The sequence below is a fragment of the Centrocercus urophasianus genome, unplaced genomic scaffold, assembly GCF_019232065.1.
Source record: "Centrocercus urophasianus isolate 14NV4802_14NV808 unplaced genomic scaffold, USGS_Curo_1.0 seq_17, whole genome shotgun sequence".
In the NCBI taxonomy this organism is placed as follows: domain Eukaryota; kingdom Metazoa; phylum Chordata; class Aves; order Galliformes; family Phasianidae; genus Centrocercus; species Centrocercus urophasianus.
This window is the reverse complement of record NW_024884722.1, coordinates 17,996,403-18,022,159: the sequence shown is the minus strand read 5'-3', so window position 1 is coordinate 18,022,159 and position 25,757 is coordinate 17,996,403. Positions and strand designations below refer to the sequence as shown.

The window sequence follows — 25,757 nt, the reverse complement described above, 5'->3', positions numbered from 1 at the left end:
TAGTTCTCTCTAGTCTGCAGCCTGATCTTACATGTTTTGCAGGTTCTAGTTAGTCTAGTGTCAGATCCTGTGATTAGTGCTTCCTCAGCACAGAGATAATAGACCTGTGGCCATTTCTATCTTTGCAGCCTCATGAAGATATCAGTGTGGTGTCTTGGAATCGGCAGGTGCAGCATATTCTGTCCTCCGCTCACCCCAGTGGCAAGGCAGTGGTTTGGGACCTCAGGAAGAATGAACCTATCATCAAAGTCAGTGACCACAGTAACAGAGTGAGTGAAGACTGATTCTGACTTGCTTATGACATGGCACCACAGCGAAGCAGTGGCACAGCTCTTGGGTTCAAGTACTTGTAGCGTGGGAGCTGTTGTGACTTTTTCTTGGAGCTACAGCATCAAAGCACACTTCTCTCTCTCTTCCTAACAAACTGCAAAAACAAGTCTCCTACCTATTCCTGAAGTACACAGTGCCCTTGTTTTACATTTATGTTTGTGTCTCATTTATGAGAAGCCTCCTTCATTTTTATCCTAGCTGTCTTCCTCAGTCAACTTTGACCTAGTCATCCAACTTCTATTGGTTAGTTTTTTGGCTGTATAGAGAAAGTAGAAATTCTTGCTTCTCATAGTAAGGTATTGCTAGACTTGCTCTATGTCAAGCATTCTAGGCAAGTTACTTGCAGAAAGAAGTGGCTCTTGGCCATTTGTGCCATTGCCAGCTTGCGCTGCTGAATTTTCATCCTATGCTGTTTTTGTCCCGAGATGCATTGCTCAGGAATGGCCTGGCACCCAGAAGTTGCAACCCAGCTAGTTCTTTCCTCTGAGGATGACCGCTTGCCAGTGATCCAAATATGGGACTTACGTTTTGCTACCTCACCTTTGAGCCAGCTGGAAGGACATACTAGGTGAGGGCCTGCTTGTCACGTTGCCTTTTCAAGGATCTTTCCATCTTTCAGAGGCCAGCATCTGCAAGACCGGCTTTGGAGCAGTGAGGCTATTTATTTTAGGTTGTTTTGTTTCACAGATGAGTCTGGTTGAAGCAGGTATGAAAACTTGTGTTTCTGAACTTAAACCAACATGCACCAGCACTTGTTATTGACAGAGTGAGAGAGAAGGCTGATTATGAAGTACCACTGATTTCTTTCCGGTCTGTTTTAGGGGGATTCTGTCTGTCTCCTGGTGCCAGGCTGACCCTGAATTGCTGTTGAGTAGCGCCAAAGACAACCGGATCTTGTGCTGGAACCCCAGTACAGGGGAGGTACTTAACTACTATAAGTACACCTTGTCTTCTTCATACAAGCCTGTGTGCTATACTATGTGTTTGACCCCTTTTTTGTATTTGTGTGGAATGCCAATGTTGTTTCCTCCACTATGTCTTCTGCACTGTTCTTTTTTGGATAAAATGACGATGCTGTCCGTATCCTGACTAAAAACAACAAGCAGAGATTTTCTCTGATGTATCTGTGTCCAGAGGTCATGGACACAAACTTTGACTAAAACTTTATTTAAGCAAATCAAGTCTACTCTGCGTTCACACACAGTGTTCACTATGTCCATTTGTTTCTTTCTCCAAGAGTACTAGAAGATGGGGGGAACTTAAATGGGAGCAAGGATCGTTTTTTGTGGTCCTTCAGAAGGGAACAATATAATTAAATATGCTTGCGAACTTTATTCAGAGCACAGTGGTTTCACATGTAGTTTTTTACCTGTATCTCAGAATTAACATTTTTGAAAAAATTATGCTTCACGCTAAATTTAAGCATTTAAAGTAAATCTGTGTAAAAAATTCTCAACATGCCTCCTCACTCAGTGCTGAGTTTCTGGATAAAACTGAAATTTGAACTTTGAACAAAATTTGCTGGGTGGATCTTGGCGATAGCGCAGGGAAAGTGCTTTTACAATACTGAACAAAGTACGCCTGCGAGCTTCAGAGTGGATTCACCTCGTGGGACAACTTGATGTCTGACCACTTGCCATGGAGGCATGAAAAAAGGTTGCTCCTTTTGTAAAAGACACTACGTGTGCTGTTGCAGTTTCATGGGTTTTGGAGCTCTTTCCATACAGGTAGTTGATGACTGGAAGAGAATCAGACTCTGAAATGTATAATTCTTACTGAAGTCTTTTCCCTTTGTTTTTGAGGAAGAACTTAAAAAAGCATTTTTAGTGCAGCTGGCTTGTCTTTATGCGTCCATGTAGATTTACAGAGTCTAAATTCAAGCTAAGGCATTAATGCAGCTTATTTTTAGGGTGCTTGTTTGACTTTGTGCCAACGACTAGAAAATTTTCAAATGATACCAGAACTAGGAGTTTTCAGTAATAAGGACAGGGCATTTACATAGATTGGCTGATCTGCTAATTTTAGGGGTAGCATTGGTTTCTTTGCTTTTTTTTTGGGGGGGGGGAGGGGATTTATTCTTTTAGAGCAGTCTGCATTTTAATATAAGTAAATGCAAGGTTTTATACCTGCAAACAGACAACACAAATAATCATCACACAGAACAAAACTGGGATTCTTTATGCTGGAAAGTTTTCTACCTGTGAGGCACAAAGCAGATACCTTCATTTTACGGACTTGGAGGTTTACACAGAATCACAGGGTTGGAAGGGACCTCAAGGATCATGAATCTCCAACCCTCCTGCCCCATGCAGGGCCACCAACCTCCATGTTTAATGCTAAACCAGGCTGCCCAGGGCCCCATCCAACCTGGCCTTGAACACCTCCAAGGACGGGGCATCCACAACCTCTCTAGGCAGCCTGTTCCAGAACCTCACTACTCTCTGGGTAAAGAATTTCCTCCTGATGTCTGGCCTAAATCTCCCCTCCCTCAACTTAAAACCATTTCCCCTCGTCCTACACATATCAACCCTTTCAAAGAGTTGATTCCCCTCCCCTCTGTAGGCTCCCTTTAGGTATTGAAAGGCTCCAGTGAGGTCAAAGGTTGTGGTCAAGGTTGTGTTAGTGAGTTGCCCCAGGTAGGCAAGAAATCTATGAATGGGCCATTAATTGAATTTTGTATTTTTAATTGCTGGACCAGAGATTTGTTGGCTGTAATATCCTTTGTGGTTTGTCTGCAGCTATTGCAATCCTCGTTTCTCGTTCTACTTTTTTCTTCCATAAGTTTTTCTTTCTATAATTTCTGCCCACGTGTTCTTGCTCATTACACCTTCTTGCTTATTGACTTCTGGTTTTCTTGCATGGTTTTCTGATGTTCAATGGTTAACAGCAGTTGCAACAATGTTATTGTGCTCTGATACTTAGCAGAACAAAATCCAAAAGTAGCAAGTCAGTTGTGTTCTACAATTAGAATCCCATTGTTAACAGCATTCTGTTTGGGCTAAGTGTGCTACAGTTCTGATATTGCAAATGCATTCTTCAAGAAGCGAAAATAAAATACTTGTGTCACACTTTTATTCAATAGTGATATGTAAATTGAGAGTGGGCTAGCAATTTGGGAAAAGCAAACTATGTTATATGCTTCAGTCTTCTCTGTTTCTGTGATAGGTGGTTTATGAGTTGCCCATTCGTAGTCAGTGGTGCTTTGATGTCCAGTGGTGTCCTAGGAACCCTTCAGTCTTCTCTGCTGCCACTTTTGATGGATGGATTAACATTTACTCTGTTATGGGTGGGAACTTAGAAGCCCAGCAGAAGACACAGGCTGACAAGGTAAAGGACCCAGAAGTTAATACTACTGGTACCTCTGTAGTGTGGTGGTATGATTTGTTTGTATCTTTTAAGGTTTAGGGTAACCAATCTGTTAAATTTTAGCTGTTCTTTAGGAAATGGTCTTTCTTTGGAATAAGCTTCCTTTCAAGTGGCTGAGTGACTTGAAAAATAAAACATGTAGATCTTGCCTGTGAACCTCTGGCAACCTTACCTTGCCAAGGTTTGTGTTGCTTTCTTTCAGACATTCTAGTCAGCTGCATTTTGGAGCTATGTCCTATGATCTAGTCAAGCTTATCCTTAGCAAACACCAAATCTATTCCAATAATTTTAAAAATAAAGAATGCTTGTAAACAGCATTGTATATATTCTCATCAACTTCCTAAATGTCAGAAATCCAGATCAGAGGTCAGTTTTGACATACTCTCATCTAGGCAGTAAAGTATGGAGAAATTATTTCACTAGCTTTGTCAAAGTAGTATAAAAGCTTGAGAAAGTCTTTAAAACTAACTCCTTTGAAAGAAACAGCAATGAACAATACAGGAAACAGACTGACAACTTTTGACCATGTTTTGTCACTGTCTTGCATAAAACAATTTTGCAACCTCTATTTTTTATGAGCTGGGTGCTACACTAAGCAGTATTTGTTGGGGAGTTTTGTCTTGCTAAGGAAAACTTAGGAAAACTTAGAAAATCTCTGAAGGTGAAGCTTTGAGAAATAATTTTGAGGACTATTCAGTAATACCTTTTGTCTTACAAAGGGCTTGGTTGTATTTCAGAAAGATGTTCTGTCATTGTCTCTCTCCTTGCTGATGAAGAAAGTAATTAATTATTAGCACTATTTTTTTTTTTTTCTTTTGGTGCTTAGTCCATTACAGAGAGAAATTGAATTATATCTTATCCTTTCCTCTGTCTGATTCTAGATCTCTTCCTCCTTCAACAACCTGGATCCATTTGGCACGGGACAGACCCTTCCTCCTTTGCAGGTGCCAGAGCAAGTAGCTCAAACCACCTTGATTCCACCATTAAAAAAGCCACCCAAGTGGATTCGCAGGCCTGTGGGTGTTTCATTTGCAGTAAGTATCTTTCGCTGAAAATGCTCCTAGTGTCTTCTAGTGATGTAACCCCTTTCTTAAGCAAAACCTTTTGATCTTCCTGCTGCTGGTTGTCTTAATGTTTGTTTAAGGAGCAGTGTGTTTTCCCATCTGGGTAAGCTCTTTTGCTCAACATTTGGATGTATTTCTAACAAGAAAGTGTCCTGGGGCAGAGAAAAGGAGACTAAGTAGAAGTTAAGAGCTAAGAAAGACTCACAAATCCTGTCTTTGTAGGCTGTGATATGCGTTTCTATTCTGTCTTTCTCCTCTCTGTTCAGTATTTAATTTTTTCCCCCTTTTCCTCCTAAATCAAAACTCTTTATTCCCTCAGCCTGTCTTGACTTGTTCTCTGTCTAGTGCCTACTATTTGCATGATGGTTTTCATCATTGCAGCCTGCCTCTCAGAAAAGAACAAACAGTACTAAATGGTACTTCTTCCTTTGTGCCTCTCTGACATTTTCAGTTAGCAGTGCCTGGCAACGCATACATGAGTGACGTGCTTACCAGCAGGAATTACTGATCCTTCATCTGAAGGACTCCCTCTGTGTTCCTGCTGTACATGTACATGGAACTTTGGGTTCTTACTGGTCACAGCTTGGAGCTTGAGTCAGCCTTGCTAAATGAAGAGTTAAGTGAAGTTGTTAAATGTTGTAAAAATGCTTATTTTGTCTCTTTCTGTCTTTCTCAGTTTGGAGGAAAACTGATTACCTTTGGTCTTACCAAAGCTCCTGGGCAGCAAATGCAGCAGACTTACCCCCACCAAGTTTTCATCAGTCAAGTCACTACTGAAACTGAGTTTTTGCTTCGGTCCAGAGAACTGCAGATGGCTCTGCAGTCAGGAAACCTCCTTGATTACTGCAAGGGCAAGATCCAGACAGCCAAGTTGAAGTATGAGGAGAACCTGTGGAAATTCCTAAAGGTAGGATGCCACTGGTGAAGCACAGGGGTCAATTCTGTTATGTGTTTGTGTATGGGGAAACAGCAGGACCTTTTCAATAGTACAGCATTTGCATAGTAAACTTGATCTCTTGAATGAACAAGGTGACCAGTTGCTGTCTTAAGTTGTGACAAGAGTCTCCATTGCAAGGATCACTGCAACCATGTAGCACTGGATGAGATATCTCAAACTGTCACTCTACTGAGTTTTTATAATCCAGCTTGCCTGTGGTCCTGTGGAACCACTCCAGGGCAGGCAAGATTCATTACTGCTATCTTAAACTACAAACCAAGCATCTTAATTCTGTTCAAAAGAATGTTCTGCATGACCATTTCTGCATCTGCAGGAACAGTTTCTAACTGTTTATAGGTATCTTGTCTATGTACAGATTGTTCAGTTTAGTAGTAGGACTAGCCTCAAAGAGTTAATGAAATAGCCAGATCTCCTTGCAAGGTATTAATCGGTCATTAAACCACACAGGTACCACGTGAGCTGGGCTATGTAGAGCCTGAGGGAATTTCTGAGTCTGTCTGAAATCCCTACTCAGAAAGCTTCTCTAACAACTAGTTTGTTACTTCTCCTGTTGAAGCCAACTAGGAGTTCATGCAACCACACTTTCATTTTCATCCAAGCTCAGGTTGGTCTATTGTCTCTGTGCAGAGATAGTATCAGCAAATTCTGGGCCATCCAGGGAATTAACGGCCAAGTGCACTAAATGTGCACCTGCATAGACCTCATGCTTGGTTGCCACTTAGTTGTAACTTCATAACAAGCTTGAATGTTACCACAAGCCTTTATTGTTACCACAATTTAAATTCTATAGGTTTTCCCACTGTGTACTGGGTGTACTTTCATAGTTATTTATCTGTAAACTGAGCTCTAGACTTTGTTGCTGCTAGAAGTAGCTAGCTATTGGCAGTATGTGGATGGTAGGATTTTATACATTTTCTTGTCTTTTTCAATGTCCTTGGGGACTCAGGTGAACCTGGAGCAGGAATCTAGAACTAAACTCCTCAAGCTGCTGGGCTACAGCAAAGAAGACCTGCAAAAAAAGGTAAGGAGACTTTTGTTAGAGAGAGACCTTTACAGGGCTAAAGCTTCTGCTCGAACATTATAGGATTCCTACTGGAAATGAATACTTGTCCTCATGGTACACAAAGGACCAAACTGAACGATATTTCAGTTGAAGGGCGCTTGAGGTATCCCTCAGACTGAAACCTGCTGCAGTGGGTAGGGAACGTAGGCAAGAGTTATTCTGTGGTTTCTTTTAGGACTGCATTAGGAATGCTGGATCAGCCCAGATTCATTCCTTCTGACCTGAAGCTGTACAAAGGCCTCCTTGTCCTGCATTGCACTCAGCAATTCTCTATTTAGATCTTAAATGGTAAAGCTGACCAAGCTGACATGTGTAATAAGTATAACTAAACCTCTACAGAGAGTCCTTATCCTCAGAGCTCAAAGATGAACTGCTTATCACAAAGAGTGCTTTGAAAGAGGGATGATGGAAAGAAAATCCAAAATGACCATTCATATCTTTTTTTCTGATTGTGCTGGTCAACCGGACCTAAGTTTCCAGAGTTTCTATTGAAATGAATATGTAGACACTAGTAAGAGTATAGCAGTAGCTTTACTGGATCAGACAAAAATGGTCTTGAGCCCTATTATCTTACTGCCAGTTGATGCTCAAAGAGGTGTATAACAGCAGCACAGCTGTGAGAGCTTCTAGCATCGAGCTCTGCATCTCAGGGAGTTCCTCAGCCAGGAAAGTGGCAGATGAAGATATTACACTAGTTGGAACTGCAACAGCGTGGACAAGTGTCTGAAAAGGCTAAATAATGTCTGCCGTGTGGCCAGCCAGGAGTAGGGAGATAGAACTTTTCACACTGGTGAAAAGCCAAGGAATTTTGACTGTGCTGCTATCATGGTTAACCTTTACCTTGTGAATATCTGTTTCTTTTCTAGATCACTTCATGTTTGAGTAATGGAATCCCAGATAAACAGCCCCTTCTTGAGACAGATGATACAAATGCTGCTCAGTCAGATCAGGTATGTTCTGTACATATTACCAGTCTGGGAGAAAAAGGGTAGAATGAACAGAAAGGTTTAATATCAGCCATAAGTTGTTGGGCTCAAATGCAGGAATCGCATAGGGCAGTTCACAGGCCTGTCAGACTCTCACAAGGTCAGACTAAGTGATCCTAACTGTCCCTTCCGGCTTTAAAACAAATCGGTGAATGATGAAGATGGACTCCTGGCTATTAACACTGCTAGAGGGCTTGTTTGCCAGTGTTGATTTCTTCATGATGAACTTAGCCTTACCCTGGCTTAACTTCATGCTGCAGTTCTGGATTTCCTCTGTGAAGATTCTGCTGTGGTATTTCTTTTGCATTTCTTTCCTTTTCACTTCTTCTATCCTTTGAACTGTATTTTCACATGATTTTGAGAAGGCTGTCTTCAGATGCCTCCCAATGCCTGGTTCAGCATCCTCTGTAAATTGTGTCCTTCTCAGGAATCTAAAGCTGCTATCCTCAATGTAGTAATTTTGAACACTTGCTAAGATACTCTAGGGATAGCAGTTGTCCTGCATTCCTACCGAGCACCAAACATGAATGTGATCCTGCCTGTTAATTATATGCATCTCTTGCTGGGCTTATCTCTATTCCATGCAAAATTGTTCAGCTTGCTTACGGGCTGACCATTGAACGCAGGAAAACTAGACAGCAGTACTGTTGTCAATGCATGTCTTACACTGTCATTCTCCTAAGCATTGTTAATAGCAGCACTACTCTTCTTGGTGCCTCAGTAAAACTACACACATTAGTAGAGCAGTGGCAGGAGGCACGAAGGGCTTCCAAGCTGAAATTCAGACTTATATGAGCATTCTCATCCAAATGCATAGCAGTCCCATCTCACTCTGCAAACCTTCAAACTGTTCTGGGCAGGATCTGTGTGCTCAATGAATAAATTAACCTCTTGCACTCTTTGCACAGCTTTTGATAAATTCCAGTGATGATGTAGCTGCTGTTTCCTCCTCTTCAGCCTTTTTTGACAACCTCGTCCCACAGAATATGAGTATGTTGGAGATTCCTGTCACAGAAGGTATGTTACCTGAAATGTGTTTTTGCCATTTTAGAAAAAGGGACAGAGGTAACATGAAATTCTACAGAGACCAGGAAGAATCTGGTCCACTCCAGCAAGTGATTATCTTTAAAATACAAGGCCTACTCAGCTGTCATGCAATATTTATATGTATTTTGTAAGTAAATTCTCTTCACAGACAAGAGACCTATTTAAAGTGTAGGAGAATCATGTAGATGATGGAAGACTTACTGTCGAGTCAGTGGAGGTTTTTATTTGATTGTTTTGGTTTTTAAATGCAAAACCTGATTTGTTTCCAAATCTTCCTTTGTTTGGGCTTCCATATGGTACTGTTTCTTACTGTCTGCTCTTTAGAACAGTCGTGATCATGCATCTGGATGATGCCCCTGTTGGTTGACTCTGCTTTCTCACCTCTATAGATACTGATGGACTGATCAGCCAAGCTCTTTTGTTGGGAAATTTTGAGGGTGCTGTGGATCTGTGCATGCGGGCAGAGCGATTTGCTGATGCCATCATCTTAGCTATAGCTGGTGGGGAGAACCTCCTAAAGGAGACCCAGAAGCGCTACTTTGCCAAGCAGAAGACAAAACTCTCCCTGGTTAGTGACAGTTTTGTGTGCCCACTGAGCAGGATATGATGTGTGATATCGTGGCAGATGTTTGAGTATATGTTGAAATGCTTAGGCAGGAAGTCAAATGTTCTCTTGGATAGACATTGCATTTTATCTCCTGATAGTTTTATGATGACACCTAGAATGTCTGTTCTCTGTTCCTTTTCATTTGACAGTTTATGCCTTAGCTCCCTATGCTTGTAACCTGTTGAACATACAGCCTCTTTCTAGCTCAACAAGGAGAATCCTAGCTTATTAATTGCCATATAGCAGAGTGTAAGAGGGAATGGGAAAGCCCAGCACTATATTCACAGTCATCAGTGCTCTGAAGCAGGATATGTGTTAGACAGATTTTCAGTCTTGCCTAGTGCAGCTACTTTTATTTCTCAAATCCTTTGGGCTTTTTCCTTAGAAATATAAGGTACCAATTACTGTTAACATTAGAATGCTGGGATTGGTGAACCCTCATGTGCAGTGAGGTGGTTACTGGGAAGTATCGCTGAAAGGGAGCTGTTCCTGTGGATGCACTTGCTTGAGCAGTCACTCTTAGTCTTCAGTGATTGATAGGCCTTCTTTTTCCCTTTACAGCTAGTTTCCTCCATTGTGCAGCAGAATTGGCAAGACATTGTTCGCACATGTGATCTACAGAGCTGGAAGGAGGCATTGGCCATCTTGTTAACATACTCAAAGCGTGAGGACTACACTCAGCTCTGTGGTATGCAGTGTGTTGTGTATATTCCACCTGAAAGGGATTCCCCTCCCTTTTAAATTCAGAGATGGATTATTGACTGTTTGACTTCAGTAGTTTCCTCCATCTTGTTAAAAAGCCAAACATGCTCAGCATCTGGTTGTTCCAAGAAGGCGGAGTTAGGGGGCTATCTAGTGACTGAATCTCAATCACAGACTCGCAGGGGTTGGAAGAGACCTCAAGAGATCATTAAGTCCAACCTCCCTGCTAAAGCAGGTAAGAAATGCTGCTTAGCTGGTGAATAGCACCTGGCAAACAGAAATGACTCAGCACCGTTGGAGAGGTTCCATCATTTCATACATGTGAGATGACATCTTGAAATGCAAGAGAACATGGCATCTAATAAAGAACAAATTGTAGGGCTGGAAGGTTACCGTGACAGTGGTGATAAGGTCATTCCAGCTTACCTTCTATCTCCTAGCTTTTGCTAAACATGGATAATTACCGGGCTGTTTACTGTCTCTACCACCAGACGCTGCTGTTGCCTGGAGATACCCACACCTTTTTGGAAAAAACAATGTTGAAGTTTCTTGTCATATTCATTATTTTTAAGGGTTTTTCCTTCTTTTATATGACCAGACACGTACAAAAAATGATAGATGTGTAAGAAATGACTTCTCTTTTCAATCAAATTGACTTTGTATTTTCTTAATGCCCATTTTTCTGTGTTATCCTAGAATTGGATGCAGATTCAAAGCTCTCATTACCTTTTTATGCCAGGACAGCGTGAAATTGCTAAGGGAGGACTGTGAGGGTTAATGAACTCTTCAAAATAGAAGTGTTAAACATTGGCTGTGTTTCTTCCTTTTAGATATGCTGGGTTCCCGCCTAGAGTTGGAGGGAGATGCAACCCTGTCCAATGATGCCTGCCTCTGTTATATCTCATCAGGCAATGTGGAGAGGTTGGTGGAATGCTGGGTAAAAAACCATGAGACTTCATCACCCCTTGCCTTGCAGGTACCAGTGTTATTATGTTGACTTGACTTTCACTAGGCCAGTTTGGTAACGTTAATCTGTTTGCATCATCACATCAAATCATAGAATGAATCATGGAATGGTTTGGGTTGGAAGAGACCTTTACGATCTAGTTCCAACCTCCCTCTAGACCAGGTTGCTCAAAGCCCTGTCCAGCCTGGCCTTGAATGCTCCTGGGGAGAGGGCATCCACAGCCTTATAGGACAACCTGTTCCAGTGTCTCACCACCTTCACAGTAAAGAATTTCTTCCTATTATCAAGTCTAAATCTATCCTCTTCCAGTTTAAAACCATTTCCCCTTGTCCTTTAGTTACCCACCCTTAGAAAATAGACTAGCTGCTGGCTTCCAAAAGACAGTGAAGAGCTGTTTGCAGTCACCAAGGTATCTTCTTCTAGCCTGGACTGTGGGCTTATGTCTGGAGATGACTTACACTGTTAAAAGTTATGAGTCTGTATGTTTGTGCAGAATACTGATTATGCTATGCATAAACACAGCTATGGATGGGAGTTACAGCTTGCACGCCTGTCTTTGTACACTGGTGGTGTCTCAGCTTCTCTAGACTAAATCTATTATCTGACTGGTAGTTACTTGGGAGTATGTTTGCTACTGGACTGATCAACTGTATAGCTGTAATGCTAAGGTTATCTAGCTCTTACTTCATCCAGAACAGTCTGGCAAAATGAAGTCCAGTTTGTGTTCTTTGCACTGCAGGTAGAATAACCTTGTATGGGCAAAACCTTGAAGATGAATCAGGGTTTCTAAGTCTGTTTCTAAGTCAGTATTGTCGCCTTTGCACTTAAACCAGTCCTTGCTAAGCTGCTAACCTGTGTTGTGTCTGTCAGTCACTAGAATGAACTAGTCAAGTCTTTGACTCTGACATGTGCTGATAACACCCTGTGCTGTAGAATTCCCTGGTCTTGAAGCCTGCTAGTAAATAACAGCAACAATAAAGCTTCTTTAGCATTTCTGATTGAAACTGGCCTCCTCCCAGTCATAATGATGCATACATCGTTAAAGAGATACAAACTTTGCTTTGATTTGTAGGAGTTGAAGGAGCTTTGAATAACCAAAAAATTTCTGGTCTGTCAGTAGTAGTAGTTTGTCCTAGTGAATTTCTCCTGGTATTGTTGTTATCCTTTCTCTTCCAAGCTGATACCTTGGACTCCTAGACTTACAGGAGTAAGTACTTAGTAAAAAGATCATAGCTGATGGTAATGTTCTTGTGGTTTCTCATTTTCTTTTTCCTTTACTGTAAAAGTAACTTGTGTCAGGATATGCTTCCTGGTTCCTGATTTTTCTGCACAAAGTGCACTTTAGGAAATAGTTATCAGTGGTACTACGTGGTGCCAAATGGAGTAACTTCTGTCCACATTGGACCCAATGGCAGTTGAAAGGGAGGAGCCATCTGGTGCTTCTCAGTGTGAGATGGGCCAGTAAAAGAAATCGGATTCTAAATAGTCCATTTGTCTCCCTCTCCCTGCCTATTCAGGATCTCATAGAGAAAGTGATGGTGCTGAGCAGGTCCATTGAGATGCTCCGAGGAACAGCAGAACCAATGCCAGGCCCTGTCTTGGCAGAACAAATCACCCAGTATGCCAGTCTTCTGGCATCACAAGGATGCTTGGCAGCTGCAATGAATTACCTACCCAACAGCTCTAAAGAGGTGAGTGAGAAACAGGTTTTTGTAGGAAAGAGTACTTTGTGGGGAAAATGATACTTTTTACAAGTGAGCTTGGGGTTTTACTTGTGTCAGGACTTAGGATTTAACATTAATTATGGTAATTCAGGAGTAGAGATGTTTTGTTTTTCTAAGACATAGCATCTGTATTTGTTTTTTTGTTTGTAGCCCTTTTGCTTTGGGAAATAGGAGGGAAACTACAGAACTGTAAAAAGTTCTTGGGGATGTCACTGGAAGGTAGTTTTCCAGGGAAAGTGTGTCTAGTCTTGAAACTACCTGATAGAAGAAGTGAATGGAGAGGCTACTTATAAAGTAAATCTGCCCAGTGCCAAAATGAAAGTGGGGCCTGAAGAAGGTATACTGTAGAGATTGGAGGAAGGATTGGTGAGACTTCATCTGCAAGGAAATATGTCCTAGATTCTGTCACCTACAGGTTCTTTCTTTTCTGACGGCTATTGTGTAAGTGGCCTGTTCTGCAAATTGAAGCCCAGTGCTCTGGATCAGTCTGCTTTGAATGCCTCCCCATAGCCTTCATTTGAGGCTCTTGAGGCAGTTATAATGCATGGTTTGTTTCAGCTCCTGATCGAACAGCTCCGAGACCGGCTCTTCCACGCTCAAGGAGAGAATGTGGGAGATCAGCCACCACCACCTTTCCCCTACGCTCGTGTCAATGTAGGTGTCACGAAGCACACATCTCCAGCAGCCCAGGGGGACTCCGCCCCTGAAGGAGCAGCAGCACAGAGAACAGATCGCAGACATCCAGAGAAGGTAAGCCTGAAATTCAAGTGCTTGTGGGAGAAGGAGGAAGGCTACTGGGTTGGAGAATTATGAGATAATGCAGACTGCAGGCATTGAGGAACTCACCAGTAATGTCCATTCCTGAATTAAACACAAGGTTTTTGATAATGCAAAAATGGGCTGGATGTCTTCTTTTCATAGAGCCCTTACCCACACGGTAAAAAAAAGGGATTGCTCTTCTCCACCTCACCCTTGGATCTCGGTAAAACTAGTGCACTTCATCTCAGTTCTTGCACAAGAAATTCGCATTCAGAAGGTTTTGCTTCCATTATTTCATTATTATTTCTGCATTATTTTCTCTGATTGTGCTTTTAGGAAGTCACAGCATAGGAACTAGTTCCTAAAGGCTAATCCTTGTGAAAGCCTGAGAATATTATCAAGTGTGTGGTTCCCAGCTTCATGAACGAGCTATGTGGTATGAAAGGAAGGGTCATCAAGTCTTGTACTAGCAGGGAAGACAGCACCCAGGCTTCTGCCCTTTGCCTTTTCCTGCCAACCACACTTAAGGGTGGAGAAAGGTCTACTGTGCTCCTGACAGCAGAGAGGCCTCTGATCCAATCCATCCAGAGCACTGATAAAAAACAGCATCTTCTCTTACCTGAGAAGTGACAGAGATAGAAAGTGAGGCTTTCTAGAGATAGAAAGTTTTGTGTGTGTTTGTGTCCTGTATGACTCTGACCATTTCAAGTTTATTTGTTTTTTTAATTGCAGCCCAACTATCAGTCATCATTTGCCCCTTCAGCACCCTCTCAGCCTTCAGTGCCTTCCTTCTTCCCACCTCAGCCAGTGCCAGCAATGTCTGCACCTCACCATATTGTCCCTCCCCAGACCAGCACTAGTCCACAAACAGGTGTCTATTCCAGAGGATCACCATACCCACAGTATAATGTGGGCATGGTTTCAGCAGCAGCTTCAGGGCCAGGTAAGCATTGTCTGATAGCTGGTTCCATTATCTAGAAATTCCTTAGGTTTTCTTAGACTAAATCCATAGGCATAAGTGACTGCTTTGCCTCTTTCTCACAAGTCTGTTTTACTTGCAAAAAGCAAATTAGCAGTCAGAGAAGATTCTCAGCACTTCTGCTTTATCTAGTTCTAGAAACTGTTGCTGCCCTCCTACTGTTAAGCACGTATAGAAATGGAGAAGCCCCTGCTAACTTTGTGGCACTATTTGACTGATGTTACTTGGGCTATGGGGAATACTCCTGCTGTGGATTGCGTAGGGCATGACTTGAAGAAAAGGCTTACTGGCATGAAGGGGAGTATCAGTAGTAGTTTAGACATAGAACAAGTGATGCAGATGCACTCTCTTTCTTGTTTGTAGCTCTGTCACAGTCTCAGCCATTCAGCCCAGTAGGAGCCAGGCCAGTTGGTCCTGCTCCCTTCCCCAGCCAGCCGCCTCTGTCAGGACAGTCCATGCCCATGACATCTCCTGGTGTTCTGCCATCTGGACCTGCTCTGCTTGCTCCGGCCTCGATCCCATCATCTCAGCTTCTTGCAGCCTGTCCTCTACCAGTGGCAAGCCAGTCTCCTCTAGGTTTTTCATCAGCACCATTCAGCAGCCCCATGAACGTGGGTTACCCACAGGGAGGTCCTGGAGCTCCATCTACTAAACCTCTGCCAGCAGCCAGCCTTCCTCCTCCTCCCATAGGTAAGTGCTGCCTGTGTGACCTGTGTGTACAGGATGCTTGTGGATGCAATTTGCTGTAAATAGTGGACGTAGGCTTTCTGGGTTCTGGTCTGCCACCTTAAGGGCTGGATGTGATATTATCTGAGGCCAACATAATAGGCATATTGTGCTGAGTCCTGCTATGGTGATGAAATACAGCAGTGATTATGGTTTTATTCAGGCTGTTCAGCCACTCTGTCCCTCGGGCTGTGGTTACAAAATGCTGTCTTTCCAGGTTCCCAGTGCAACTTTAAGCAATGGTTCACTCCAGAGGCATCTGGTCTGACTGAAAGGGTGGTAGTTCCCAGGGAATGCATGGTGGAAGGCTTGCTGATCTTATCCCCACTTCTGTAACTTAAATGAGAAGTGCAGTTGAAATGCTGGGACAGCAAGGTGGTTCTTCTTTGTACATGGGATACCCCTTGCCTAGCTTCAAGACAAAATTGTTGTGTGCCGTGCTACAATTCTCCTCACTGTTTCCTGTTGCCATAATTCCTTGCCCTGGAATTCTCTTCTGGTTTCCTCTATGCACTAAATCTGAAACCTTTCCGCTCTGGGTGTGTGGATTATGTACAGCCTAGCCTGCGAGTTGTGTGGAGTCCTTACAAGCATGATGAAGAAGCAGCACAGTGTTGGTCCTAGTTCCCAGTGAATGGGCATTTGCTCTTTGTTTTTCACATCATCTCAGCTGGTGCTTGCTATATAAAGGGGTAGGTTTAGCCAGTCTGTTGAGACCCCTAACAACAAAGCTGACAATCCTTTGATCTTTGAGCAGATGCTTTTCCAAACTATACATATTCTGTGAAATGAAGGAACTGTGGCTTTGAGGTTTGCCTCCGCAAATCATTTGCTGGTTTAACCAACGATAGCAAATCCCACTCTGTAAAGCCTACGGGGACTAAGAAATCTAAAGAATCTAAAGCTGTTCAAATTTCTTCTGAAAAACTAATGGATGGTAGTCTAGGGACATTACTTGCTGAGTAAAAGCTGTTGGTGATGATGACTGTCCCACCCTGCCTTGATTTTCAGGTTTCTTCCCTTGGCTAGATCCCCACATGGATCATGCAGGTAGTACACAGAGAAGTTTCTAGACCCGTTGGGGAGGCAGTGTTGTTGCTTCCTGTGAAACATGGGGGGAGTGTGCATGTTTAGTGTGTGCATGTATGCTCACTGCTATTTGTTGCATGTTTGGGGAGCTGTACAACCAGGGTAGAGCATATACTTGTCCAGGGGACTGGTAAGTGACAACTGTGGGTGTTGCAAGTAAAATGAAAAAAAACTACTGTTACTCATGAATCTGAGTACAGAAAACAGGGACTTCTCTATTTGCCTCCAGTTTTGGAAGAGTTAGAGCATTCTCGATCTGTGTCCCTTCTGCCAGTGGGCCAGTGGGGAATGGCACCCACTTGGTTCTCCAGGCAATGAACAGTCCAGTGGTTGTAACTCACCTCATTTTCTCGCTGTTACACTCTCAGATTCATGCATGGCTTTGCTTGTGCTTTCCCTGGTAAGACTGAAAGAAAGGAAGTCCAACAGAAACAGTGATGAAGTAGAGCTTCCCAAGCAGTCTGGGAACTCTCTTCCAAAGGAAATTGAAAAGTCCTCTTGGCTTTGGTTATAGGATAAAGCTGGGATTTGAATCTCCATCTTCTGGGGGAAAGTTGAACTGCTGAGCTTTTTAGACTGGTGCTTTGTACGGATTAAACTCTTTGGAATTCACTGATGACAGAAAATAGATATCTCCCAATCTATACCAAGAGTAAGAATCAATATCTTATTGGGGTGGCTCTGCAAGGGGCTGATTGTACTAGAGACCATCTGTCAGGCAAAAAAGATTATCACAAAAGAATTGTGTAGGAAATCTGAATACTGAGTACATACTTATACCAGCCAGCAATCCTCACTGTCCTTGCTGTGTAGAACAGAGTCCAGAAAGAGAGTTGTCCTTCCAACAGGGAAACAAAGGGCTCGATGATTCCCTGTTAAAGGAAAGATGGTTCCAAGGCAAGGGCATCAAACACTTCTTCAGGCTGAAGATGCCCTGTGGTAATTCACTGCTAAGAAGTTCCCTTCTAGCAGCTTTTAGCCCCAGTAAGTACTAATGGGGCCGTACGGCATGCCTGGATGAGCAGTGCAGATAAGTTTCCTTGAGTGTGCTTTCTTGCCTGCTGCTGTCCTGGTTTTGAAAGGTTTTTGTTTTTCTTTTCTTCAACCTGAAAAAGAACTCTAAGATCTTGCAATCTAACCAAACTTCCTGCTTTGTAAACTTCTGCATGCAGGCTCATGGAGAAATTCTCTCTAGTATGCTGAAGGAAGTTCTTCACTCGTAGAAATCCCATGCTCTCAGAGAGCGTCAAGGATAGGGCAAAGGATAATAATATGTTGGCTGATCTCATTTATGGCTAGGATAATCCCTGACTCCATCCTGTGACAGTTGTGGGTTTTCTAGCATAAGCGTTGCTGGAGACTGCTGCCATGGAGCATTCCGTTCAGAATTGATGAGAAATTGTCTTTCACAAGTAGCATAGACAAGGTAGTTGGGTTTTATCCCAGCAAAATGCAGTGAAGTCCTGTCGTCTTGTCTGCTGATTAAGTGCCTGGCTTAAAGACTATAATTTAAATAGCTGTTTCCTCTGAGGATTCAAAGTGCCACTGGACTGGAACAGTGCCAGGGACTGCTAGGCCACAAGCTTGGTGGGGGAACGCAGAATTCTAGGGCACAGAATCCCCAAGCTACAAATAAGTGCCAATTTAATTAAACTGCTGATCCAAACTCATCAGAGAGTGAGTCTTGAAATCATGGGAAAAGGGAAGGCAAAAAGAGGCTGCCAGAATTTTAATAATAAAAGTAATTAAAGTAATGAAGCACCTTTAGCATCTTTCCTCTGTGATTTTTAAAGCCCAGTTGAGGATCAGTGGCTCATTAAGTGTGGTGCTGAGCTCCAGGAATTTTGATATTGCCCCTTAGAATTATGCTGCTTTCTCACAGATTCTTCCCATCTCATGGACCTGAGGTTATTAAGATCAACGTGACAAAAGAAGCACTGGGGTTTTCTGTAGAGATCCAGATACTCTTACAAGACAGCAGCAGACAAGGTAGCTGGAATTTGACCTTAGCAGAATGAAGTGTGCTTGCAGATCTTTTGATGTCATGTGATCTGATAGATTTTTAATTACCTGGAGTGAGGTTTGAGGCTAAATGCCACAAAAATGTCTCTGAGAAACCTCAAAGTAGTAATTGGCCAAGTCTGCTCCTTCCTAGGTGGGATGCCAACAAATTTTCCTAAGCTTTAGTCCTGAACATCCTTTTGAAAGGGGAAAAATTCAACCCACCTCTGAACTCTTCCTCCTCCTATTATGGCAACCTGTACCACGTTGAAATTGCACAGTGAGGCACTTGTGCAGGCATTATCAAGAAAACTTCTCACCTATAGCACAGCTTTTCCTGCAATATCACAACAGTAGATTTTTCTGTATAGGGAACCCCAGGAAGTCCCTGAACATACATGTGTGTGGAGTTCCACACTGACTCTGAGACTGACTTCTGCAACCTATGCAGATTGTGGAAGGCCTCAGGTAGTTGCAGAAAAGGCTTTCAGTGTGGGAGTGAGGGTGTGCCAGGACAGTCTGATCAGACATCACCTCATGAAGCATGTGTATGTACTCAGCTGCTGAGAATGTAATTAAGAAAGAAAAGCAAGAACAGTTTTCTGGTCTGCCAAGTGGACCTTAAATTCCTCAGCTGAAATGGTCTGAAGGTACAGTGGTGGGGGAATTGGAGCTAAAGGGAATTTCAAGACATGAATTGCTGCCGTAGCCGTCTTCTCAAAGCCTGACATCTGTGTCTTGTTCGCTCTCTTGACAGCTCAGGAATCTTGGACTGATCCCTCTGCTGCAAGAGGAGGCCTTCAGAAGAAAAAGGTAAGCTTTGGGCTGGAATATGTGCTGGTTGTCTTTTAGCTTGGGAACTCCATGCAAGGGATATGTTCCTTTAAATGCTATTGTCACACCGAGCCACTCTCATGTTGACCCGTCCAGTTCTACATGATGCGCAACACTGGAACTGCAGTCTGAATCATCTCAACTCTTTCCCATCCAAACTTGATATACTGTTATCCAAGGTGACTGTTTTATGACATGGTTATCATCTGTGTTGTAACACAGTCACTCATTACTTCCCAGACTGACTGTAGTCACCTATTGCTAGAAATACTGATTTAACCTTATCCCCGTGTACATGCTTTTTTTTATTCGGATTGGAAGATCATGGTCAATTCACACCTGACAGCTGGGGGCAGCATTTCCCCTCAGCACAGTGAGATCTACAGTGATCTTCCTCAGAAGCTTGACGCTGGCCAATACGGTACCATGTTGGCCCTGCTGCTCCCTGCGTTGTAGTGATTGCATTGGAGGGCCTGTAAGCTGAGCAGTTTTGTAACAAATGCTCTCAATACCCGTTTCTGTTACTGCTGCCTGCTTGCAGGTGTGACAAGAAGCTTCTTTGGCACCATTCCCACCCCCCACTCCTCTTCTTTAGCTTGGAAGAGACTTCTCACCCTTTTTCTGGCAGCATAGCTGGGAACCTGCTTCAGGCTGTGCTCACTACAACAGGATTAGCCTCTTGTTAAAGCCATCTCCTTTTGATCCAGTCCTGTCAAAGTGAATCTATCCTGACTCTCTGGCTTAGCAGGGGCATGATGAAGTGTTTGCAAGAGGATTCTCCCCCCATGTCATGGGATTTTCCCCAGCTCTTGCTCTGCTGGACACTTTACTGCTGCTAATCTCTACATTCAGGACTCGTGCCATTGCAGAGCCAAGGCGGCTTTCTGAGGACCAGTGCTTTCAGGGGCAACGGATCTCTTTGACTGAACAATTCCAGAGTGGTTTTCTTGCCGTTGCTTTGACTGTTCATCTGGGATGCAAAAAGGGCCCCATGCTCTTGAGGGGGCTTGAAAGAACAAAGATGTGTTATACATCTTGAGAACTAAGCTCTGTGAAAGTTAGAAAGGAAGTTGAATTTGATTGTGGAGAGAGTAACCAGCCCTCTTTCCTTGGACTTGTATTTTTGTTTGTTTTCAGCACAGATTTTTTTTTTTCTTTTGTCTTTAATCTCTCTTATTTTTCTGACAGCTGCCTGAGAAATTTGCTCCTCTAGCTCCCATCACAGCTCCAGTAATGAGCCTGCCCACTGAGCCTCAAGGGATCCATCCTCAGCTCTCTAGGTTGCAAGAATCTGGCCAGTCACCCCCAGGGGCACCCAAGGAAGGCAGCCTGCAGGTATCAAGGGGAAGTGCGATGTTTCCCAGCCACCAGCTCCTTGTCAAGTACAAAAATGTCTTGGCTTTTGAGATGCTTATTTCTTGGCAGCTGCAGGGCTTATGTGCCTGCTTCTCAGCCCTTATAAAACATTTCTGCCTGAGTGCTAGAGGAATTGCTAAAATTGCTACCAGAGTCGAAAATGACACCTGTCTGTGACTAGAAGGGAGGCAGGCCAAGACAGGCTGTCAGCCTCCTGAAAGATGGGAATCCACAGAGACCAGTAACTGTACTGTAGTCTGTGCTTCCAGATATTCTCTGAATTTGCCAGAGGGTGAAATTCTTCCTGTTCATAGTTGCAGGAGGGGAGTTTCCCTATTCCTGCCTTTTGTGCTCCTGTTGTGTTTATTCGTCTGTTTCTCTCTCTCTCTTAGTATCACCAGCTACCTGCAGAGAGAGTTGAGAAGAAGGAGGTGCCCCCTGAACACCAGGGTCTGAAGACCACACTTGAAGGGTTGGTGCAACGCTGTTCTGCTGTTGCCACTGATCCAGTAAGTCCTTTCTTCTCTGGTCTTTGGCTTCTTTGTCCTTGCAGATGTTTGGCTGATATTTCTGTCAGCCTAAGAGAGGAAGAGGCTTCGCTACATAACTAGGTTATTTTCCATTTGCCTCCCTCCTTTAGGCCATGGGCTTGTCCATCTCACGGGGTTTGAGATGTGGATAACTGCTGGAGAACACTACCTCTTCTTGCCTCTCTGGAGCAATGGCTCTGTACTCCTAGCTCTTTGAGGAAAGCAGAAGAAATGACCTGGCTAATTTAGCTTCCTTTTCCATCGTTTTGATGCATAGGTAGTTACTGCAGAATGGCTGACAGTACAAGCTCTCAGAGCTCAGAGGGAAAGGCCAAGATAGACTGAAAGAGAAAGCCATACAAGCATTGTGTTTGAGTCGCTGTAACTTCTCCAGCTCATCTCCTGGAAAGTGTTCCCTCTAGGGATGGAAAAACCTATGGTTTGGACTTAATAGTTTGAAGCTCTAAGCTGATATTGAATTTGAGTGGCTGGATTGGTAGAGCAATGCAAAACACCTGAGTTCCTAAGCCTGCCAGCCCTGTCCCAGCATTGCCCAGAGCTAGGCATTTCTATCCACAGTGTAACGTACCTTTGAGTGGATTATCCAAGGTGGAACAACCAGATCTTCAGTACTCAGACCCTTTTCTTGGTGGCTGTCTAGAGTACGAAGAATGTTTCCTCCCTTCCTCAAGAGGACTGGGGTTTCTGCTTCTAAGCTTCTGCTTAGGTGAAGCATGGTGAGGTTATCTGAATGTTCAGTGGGTCAGTTAATGAACAGCTCCCCAGCTTTAGAACTAGTTGCTCTGTTGTGTAGTCTGAAGGCACTATTAGAAGGGACAAATGTCTTGGCTGCAAGGCAGAAAATGGGACAAATCCAGCCTTCTGTTTTGGAGAGAAAACATGCATGTATATGTACATTGCAAGGATATGGCCAGTTTGTATCACAGTCTCTGGCTGTAAACTGTCTGGCAGAGGTTGTGATGCTGCTGAAATTGCAGGGTGCTGAGGGGAGACCTGAGCGAGAGCAACCTGATACTGGGAATAGTGTGTTTGAAGCCCTCTCTGAGCTAGCAATGTCTGTTTTACTTTAGAAAACTCGAAGGAAGCTAGAGGATGCATTGCAACGGCTGGAGACCTTGTATGACAAACTCCGTGAGCAGGCGGTAAGTGTATGCCTGCATTTGTTATCAAGCTGGTTTCTTGATCCCATTTCTGAACTGTGCTGTGGCCCCTGGTGTCTGTTCCAGTGTTTCTACTACATAGTCTCTTAAGAAAGTAAAGGGATTGCAAAACCTTATAATGCTCTTTGATTCCAGCCAAATTTAGCTATTCTTTTTCCTTAACCTTGGCCCGGAAATAGAGTAAGGAAGAGCTGTGAGGGACTATTTGTAGGGTGGTTTTCCTCCTAGGAAGTACACTTGGGAGATGTGTGTGTATCGTATATGTATAGGTTCTAGATGGGGAGGAACATTAGTAAAGGGATGTTCTAGACGTACTTATGAACCTAATGTATCCTCTAGCTAAGAGGATACTGCTGATGCCAATTGCTGGAGGGTTATCAATCAAGGCAAGAACTTCTATAATATATATATTTTCTGAAAGTGTCCATTTTATGCCTGAGTGATGAGATTCTGTGCTAGATGGACCACTGATCTCCTCAAATATATCACATATTCATTTAATGTTGAAGCGTCATTACGTAGGACCTGTGTTAACTGCAACTTAACCTAGGTATTGGATTAATGTTTGCTATGGGCTAGGAAACTGAGGGATGAAGTAGATTGTCCCTCCTGTCAGTGCCTGGCTTTGTAGGTGCTGCATTTGGTGAAGATCAGGTAGAGAGCAGGGGAGAGCGGTATGGAGAGGGGTTTTGTGTCACAGCATTAAGGATGCTGACTCATTTCTGCTTCTCCCCACAGCTCTCTCCAGCTATCCTCATGGGTCTCCATGAAATTGCCCGCTGCATTGAAGCTAGGAACTACCAACAGGGTCTCATGGTTCACACCCAAGTGGTGAGCAGCAGCAGTTTCAGTGAAGTGTCTGGTTTCATGCCTGTCCTGAAAGTCCTCATGACCATTGCTGGCAAGCTGAATGTGTAACATGTGGAAGAGCTGGTACACTGCACATGCTGAGCTGGTGGACTCTCTCACCTGTCGATGTGCTGCAGGTTGCGGACTTTCCTTCCGACTCTGGAGAAAGAAGTCTGCGCCTGGAACCGTGCTTGACCAGCATGCCTGGCCCTATCTACTCTCCAGACAGCCAGGAGTCGATATCCTGGAGACTGCTCTCTGGCTGTCTCTCCCTCCCTCTCTCTTTCTCTATTCCCCCCCCACACCCCTCGAGTCCACTTCCCAGCCTAGGGCTCTCAGTTTCAGGTGTCCAGGTATCAAAGAGATCCTCAAAGACTGCTCTGTGTTAGACTCCTTTTCCCTGTTCCCAAACCACAAAGGGGAAACTCCTTCCAGGTTGATACTGCTTTTGTATAGGAGACAAACAGCAGACACCTCAGGCTCTACTCCCTGCTGCTCAGTGGCAGCTGCCTCTTTTGGGACCTAAGCTGGGGTGCCTCTGCTCCATTGGGCTGCAGTCAGGATCTCTCCTCTGGTTCTTCCTTTATCTTCGTTCTAATCTTCAACTCATCTTTTGCCCCTCTGCTCTGATACATGATACAGCTAAAGTTATCTGCCAGCCTACTCTGGGCTAGCTTTGGTTCTCTCTTTCTTCTTCACCCAGTCTTCTTTTCATAAAAAGTAAACAGAAGACAGTTTCCTCAGTATCCTTTTTCCCTTCCCATAAGCTGAAGGCTTGAGCCTTTTTTTTTTTTTTTTTTTTTTTTAACCTCCCTCCTCCCCCTTTCTGGTTCCTGGGACTCTCCCATACAGGAATGCAAGCAGATTGGGATGCTCTGTATATTCCTCCTCAGAGCCAGCAGCTTTGTTTGGGCTAAAAGCTGCGCTGGCTGGCCTTTTTCACTTCCTCTGTGTTAGCACTGTGGGCTTATTGCCAACTGATGATGTCTAAAGGTTTTCTAACTAGGGATTTCCAAGCAGTCTTAGGACTTCAGAAGCGACAGAGATTGTACAGGCCCCTTAAAGACCAGCCCAGACTTGAGCAGAAGGAGAAGCCTCCTGACAAAATAGTAGAAATGTGCTGCAGTAGGAGGCACTGACAGGTCCCAAGGACATGGCTGTACTGACACTTTCCATTACTGTGGCATTTCCTCTGGGATAAAATAAGTGAATGAAGAGTGCCTGTCCTGTGGAAGAAGTCTGGGAAAGCAGATGGAACTTTGGGGCACTTCCATGTGCATCTTCTGTTCCTCCTTCCTCACCCTCCTCTCTTTCACATTAAGTAGGCAGTGCAGTCCTTGGACCCTAGCTGGGAGTGAGGCTTCTTCTCAGTGTTTGGCTGCAGCCAGCCCCTACTTCCTCTGCTTGCTGCTTGAGTGATAATGCCATCGTGGGTCTGTGGTTCAGTGACTTACACAATTCAGCCTGTTCTACCATGAGACTTAGGAGGGAGAGGGATCAGAGAAGGGAGGGAGAGGGTACATCTCATTCTCTCCTTTCCAGGTCGAAGTGCCTCCTTGTTGCTGCTTTGTTCTGTTTCTATTACTGCAGTTTGATGCACTGAGAGATTACAGAACAGTGAAATAAAAGCTGCGTTTTGTGATGCTGCTAGTTTTTTTTTTTTTTTATAGCGTTGATCTGAAGGCAGTTGCCTGTCACGTCTGGCTAAAGGGTTGTTCCTCTCAGTTATCAGGGTCACCCGCAGAGTTCTCAGCTTGGGTTGGGGGAGCAGATTTTCAGTGGTATGGGGCAAACCAGATCATGGGCTCTGCTGGTATGGGCAGCAAACATCCTGATGTGGTGAGACTTCAGGCCTTACCTGCTCCTGGGGCTGCAGGGCCAGAGATCTGTTCTACAGTGACCGTCCTCAGCAGTGACTATCCATCTGTGTCAGGCACAAGAGGGTCTGAGAGATGTCTGGAGTTCTCCTGGGGAATCACAGTGGTTTTGGGGATTTTATATTTCACTTTAGGAGTTGGAAAGGCATCAGTAAGTAAGGAGCCCCTGATCAGATCCTCTCCTGTTGGAAGTCACTGTTACGCCACCAAAGCAGTTATGCTTAAATTAGCATGCTGATCTGACCTCCTTTGCAGAAATCAAATGTATGCAGCTGAACTGTCAATCCTTGCTTCTAGTTAATAACTTCTAAATCTGTTGGCTGATTTCAGGTAATCTTTTAAGGATGTAAGAAGGCTGAAATGGAACATCAGAACTGAGATAAAGTGGAGAGAATGCTGTAATCTTTCTATATGCTGCTAGGTGGCTAGCTAGTATGCTTGTACAGATCAGCCATCAGAAGGCAGAAAACTGAAACGTGCAGGGCTGTATTACACAGCTTGTGGTTAGAGGGCTTGCTAGTAGTAAAGGTTGAGAAAGATTGGATGGGAAAAATTTGAAGACCCATTGCAGGGAAGGGAGCAGAGCTTATGAGGCTTTTAGGGTATTAGAGTGACAGTACATGCATTCAGGGAAAAACAGCCTTTGTTATTTCTGCTTCAGTGTCAGGGAGACTTGCAGAGGTGCAGCAGCGAAGTGGGAGCAGTTGGCAGCCAGTGTTGCCTCCCAGCTTTCCCCTCTCAGAGAGGTGCAGGCTGATGATT

General features: G+C 43.8%; 1 protein-coding gene across 7 annotated transcripts in view; it reads left to right on the top strand.

Annotated features, from left to right (window-relative positions):
• Positions 1 to 24,760, top strand: part of SEC31B (SEC31 homolog B, COPII coat complex component) — a 32,511-nt gene extending 7,751 nt beyond the window's left edge. For 4 of the 7 annotated variants that reach the window (XM_042817664.1, XM_042817665.1, XM_042817663.1 and 1 more), the window contains exons 6-27: positions 129 to 269; positions 756 to 898; positions 1,152 to 1,251; positions 3,496 to 3,657; positions 4,578 to 4,730; positions 5,437 to 5,667; positions 6,665 to 6,739; positions 7,648 to 7,731; positions 8,676 to 8,784; positions 9,204 to 9,382; positions 9,983 to 10,109; positions 10,954 to 11,099; positions 12,608 to 12,781; positions 13,373 to 13,564; positions 14,306 to 14,516; positions 14,916 to 15,242; positions 16,290 to 16,328; positions 19,126 to 19,181; positions 20,391 to 20,537; positions 20,951 to 21,067; positions 22,180 to 22,251; positions 23,008 to 24,760. In XM_042817664.1, the coding sequence (XP_042673598.1) occupies positions 129 to 269; positions 756 to 898; positions 1,152 to 1,251; positions 3,496 to 3,657; positions 4,578 to 4,730; positions 5,437 to 5,667; positions 6,665 to 6,739; positions 7,648 to 7,731; positions 8,676 to 8,784; positions 9,204 to 9,382; positions 9,983 to 10,109; positions 10,954 to 11,099; positions 12,608 to 12,781; positions 13,373 to 13,564; positions 14,306 to 14,516; positions 14,916 to 15,242; positions 16,290 to 16,328; positions 19,126 to 19,181; positions 20,391 to 20,537; positions 20,951 to 21,067; positions 22,180 to 22,251; positions 23,008 to 23,187 (3,165 nt within the window). In that variant the 3' untranslated portion in view covers positions 23,188 to 24,760. Of the gene's footprint in view, positions 1 to 128; positions 270 to 755; positions 899 to 1,151; positions 1,252 to 3,495; positions 3,658 to 4,577; positions 4,731 to 5,436; positions 5,668 to 6,664; positions 6,740 to 7,647; positions 7,732 to 8,675; positions 8,785 to 9,203; positions 9,383 to 9,982; positions 10,110 to 10,953; positions 11,100 to 12,607; positions 12,782 to 13,372; positions 13,565 to 14,305; positions 14,517 to 14,915; positions 15,243 to 16,289; positions 16,329 to 18,249; positions 18,357 to 19,125; positions 19,182 to 20,390; positions 20,538 to 20,950; positions 21,068 to 22,179; positions 22,252 to 23,007 lie in introns of those variants that run through there. The other 3 variants (XM_042817666.1, XR_006168635.1, XR_006168636.1) reach the window with 3 other exon arrangements.
• The last annotated feature ends 997 nt before the right edge of the window (positions 24,761 to 25,757 follow it).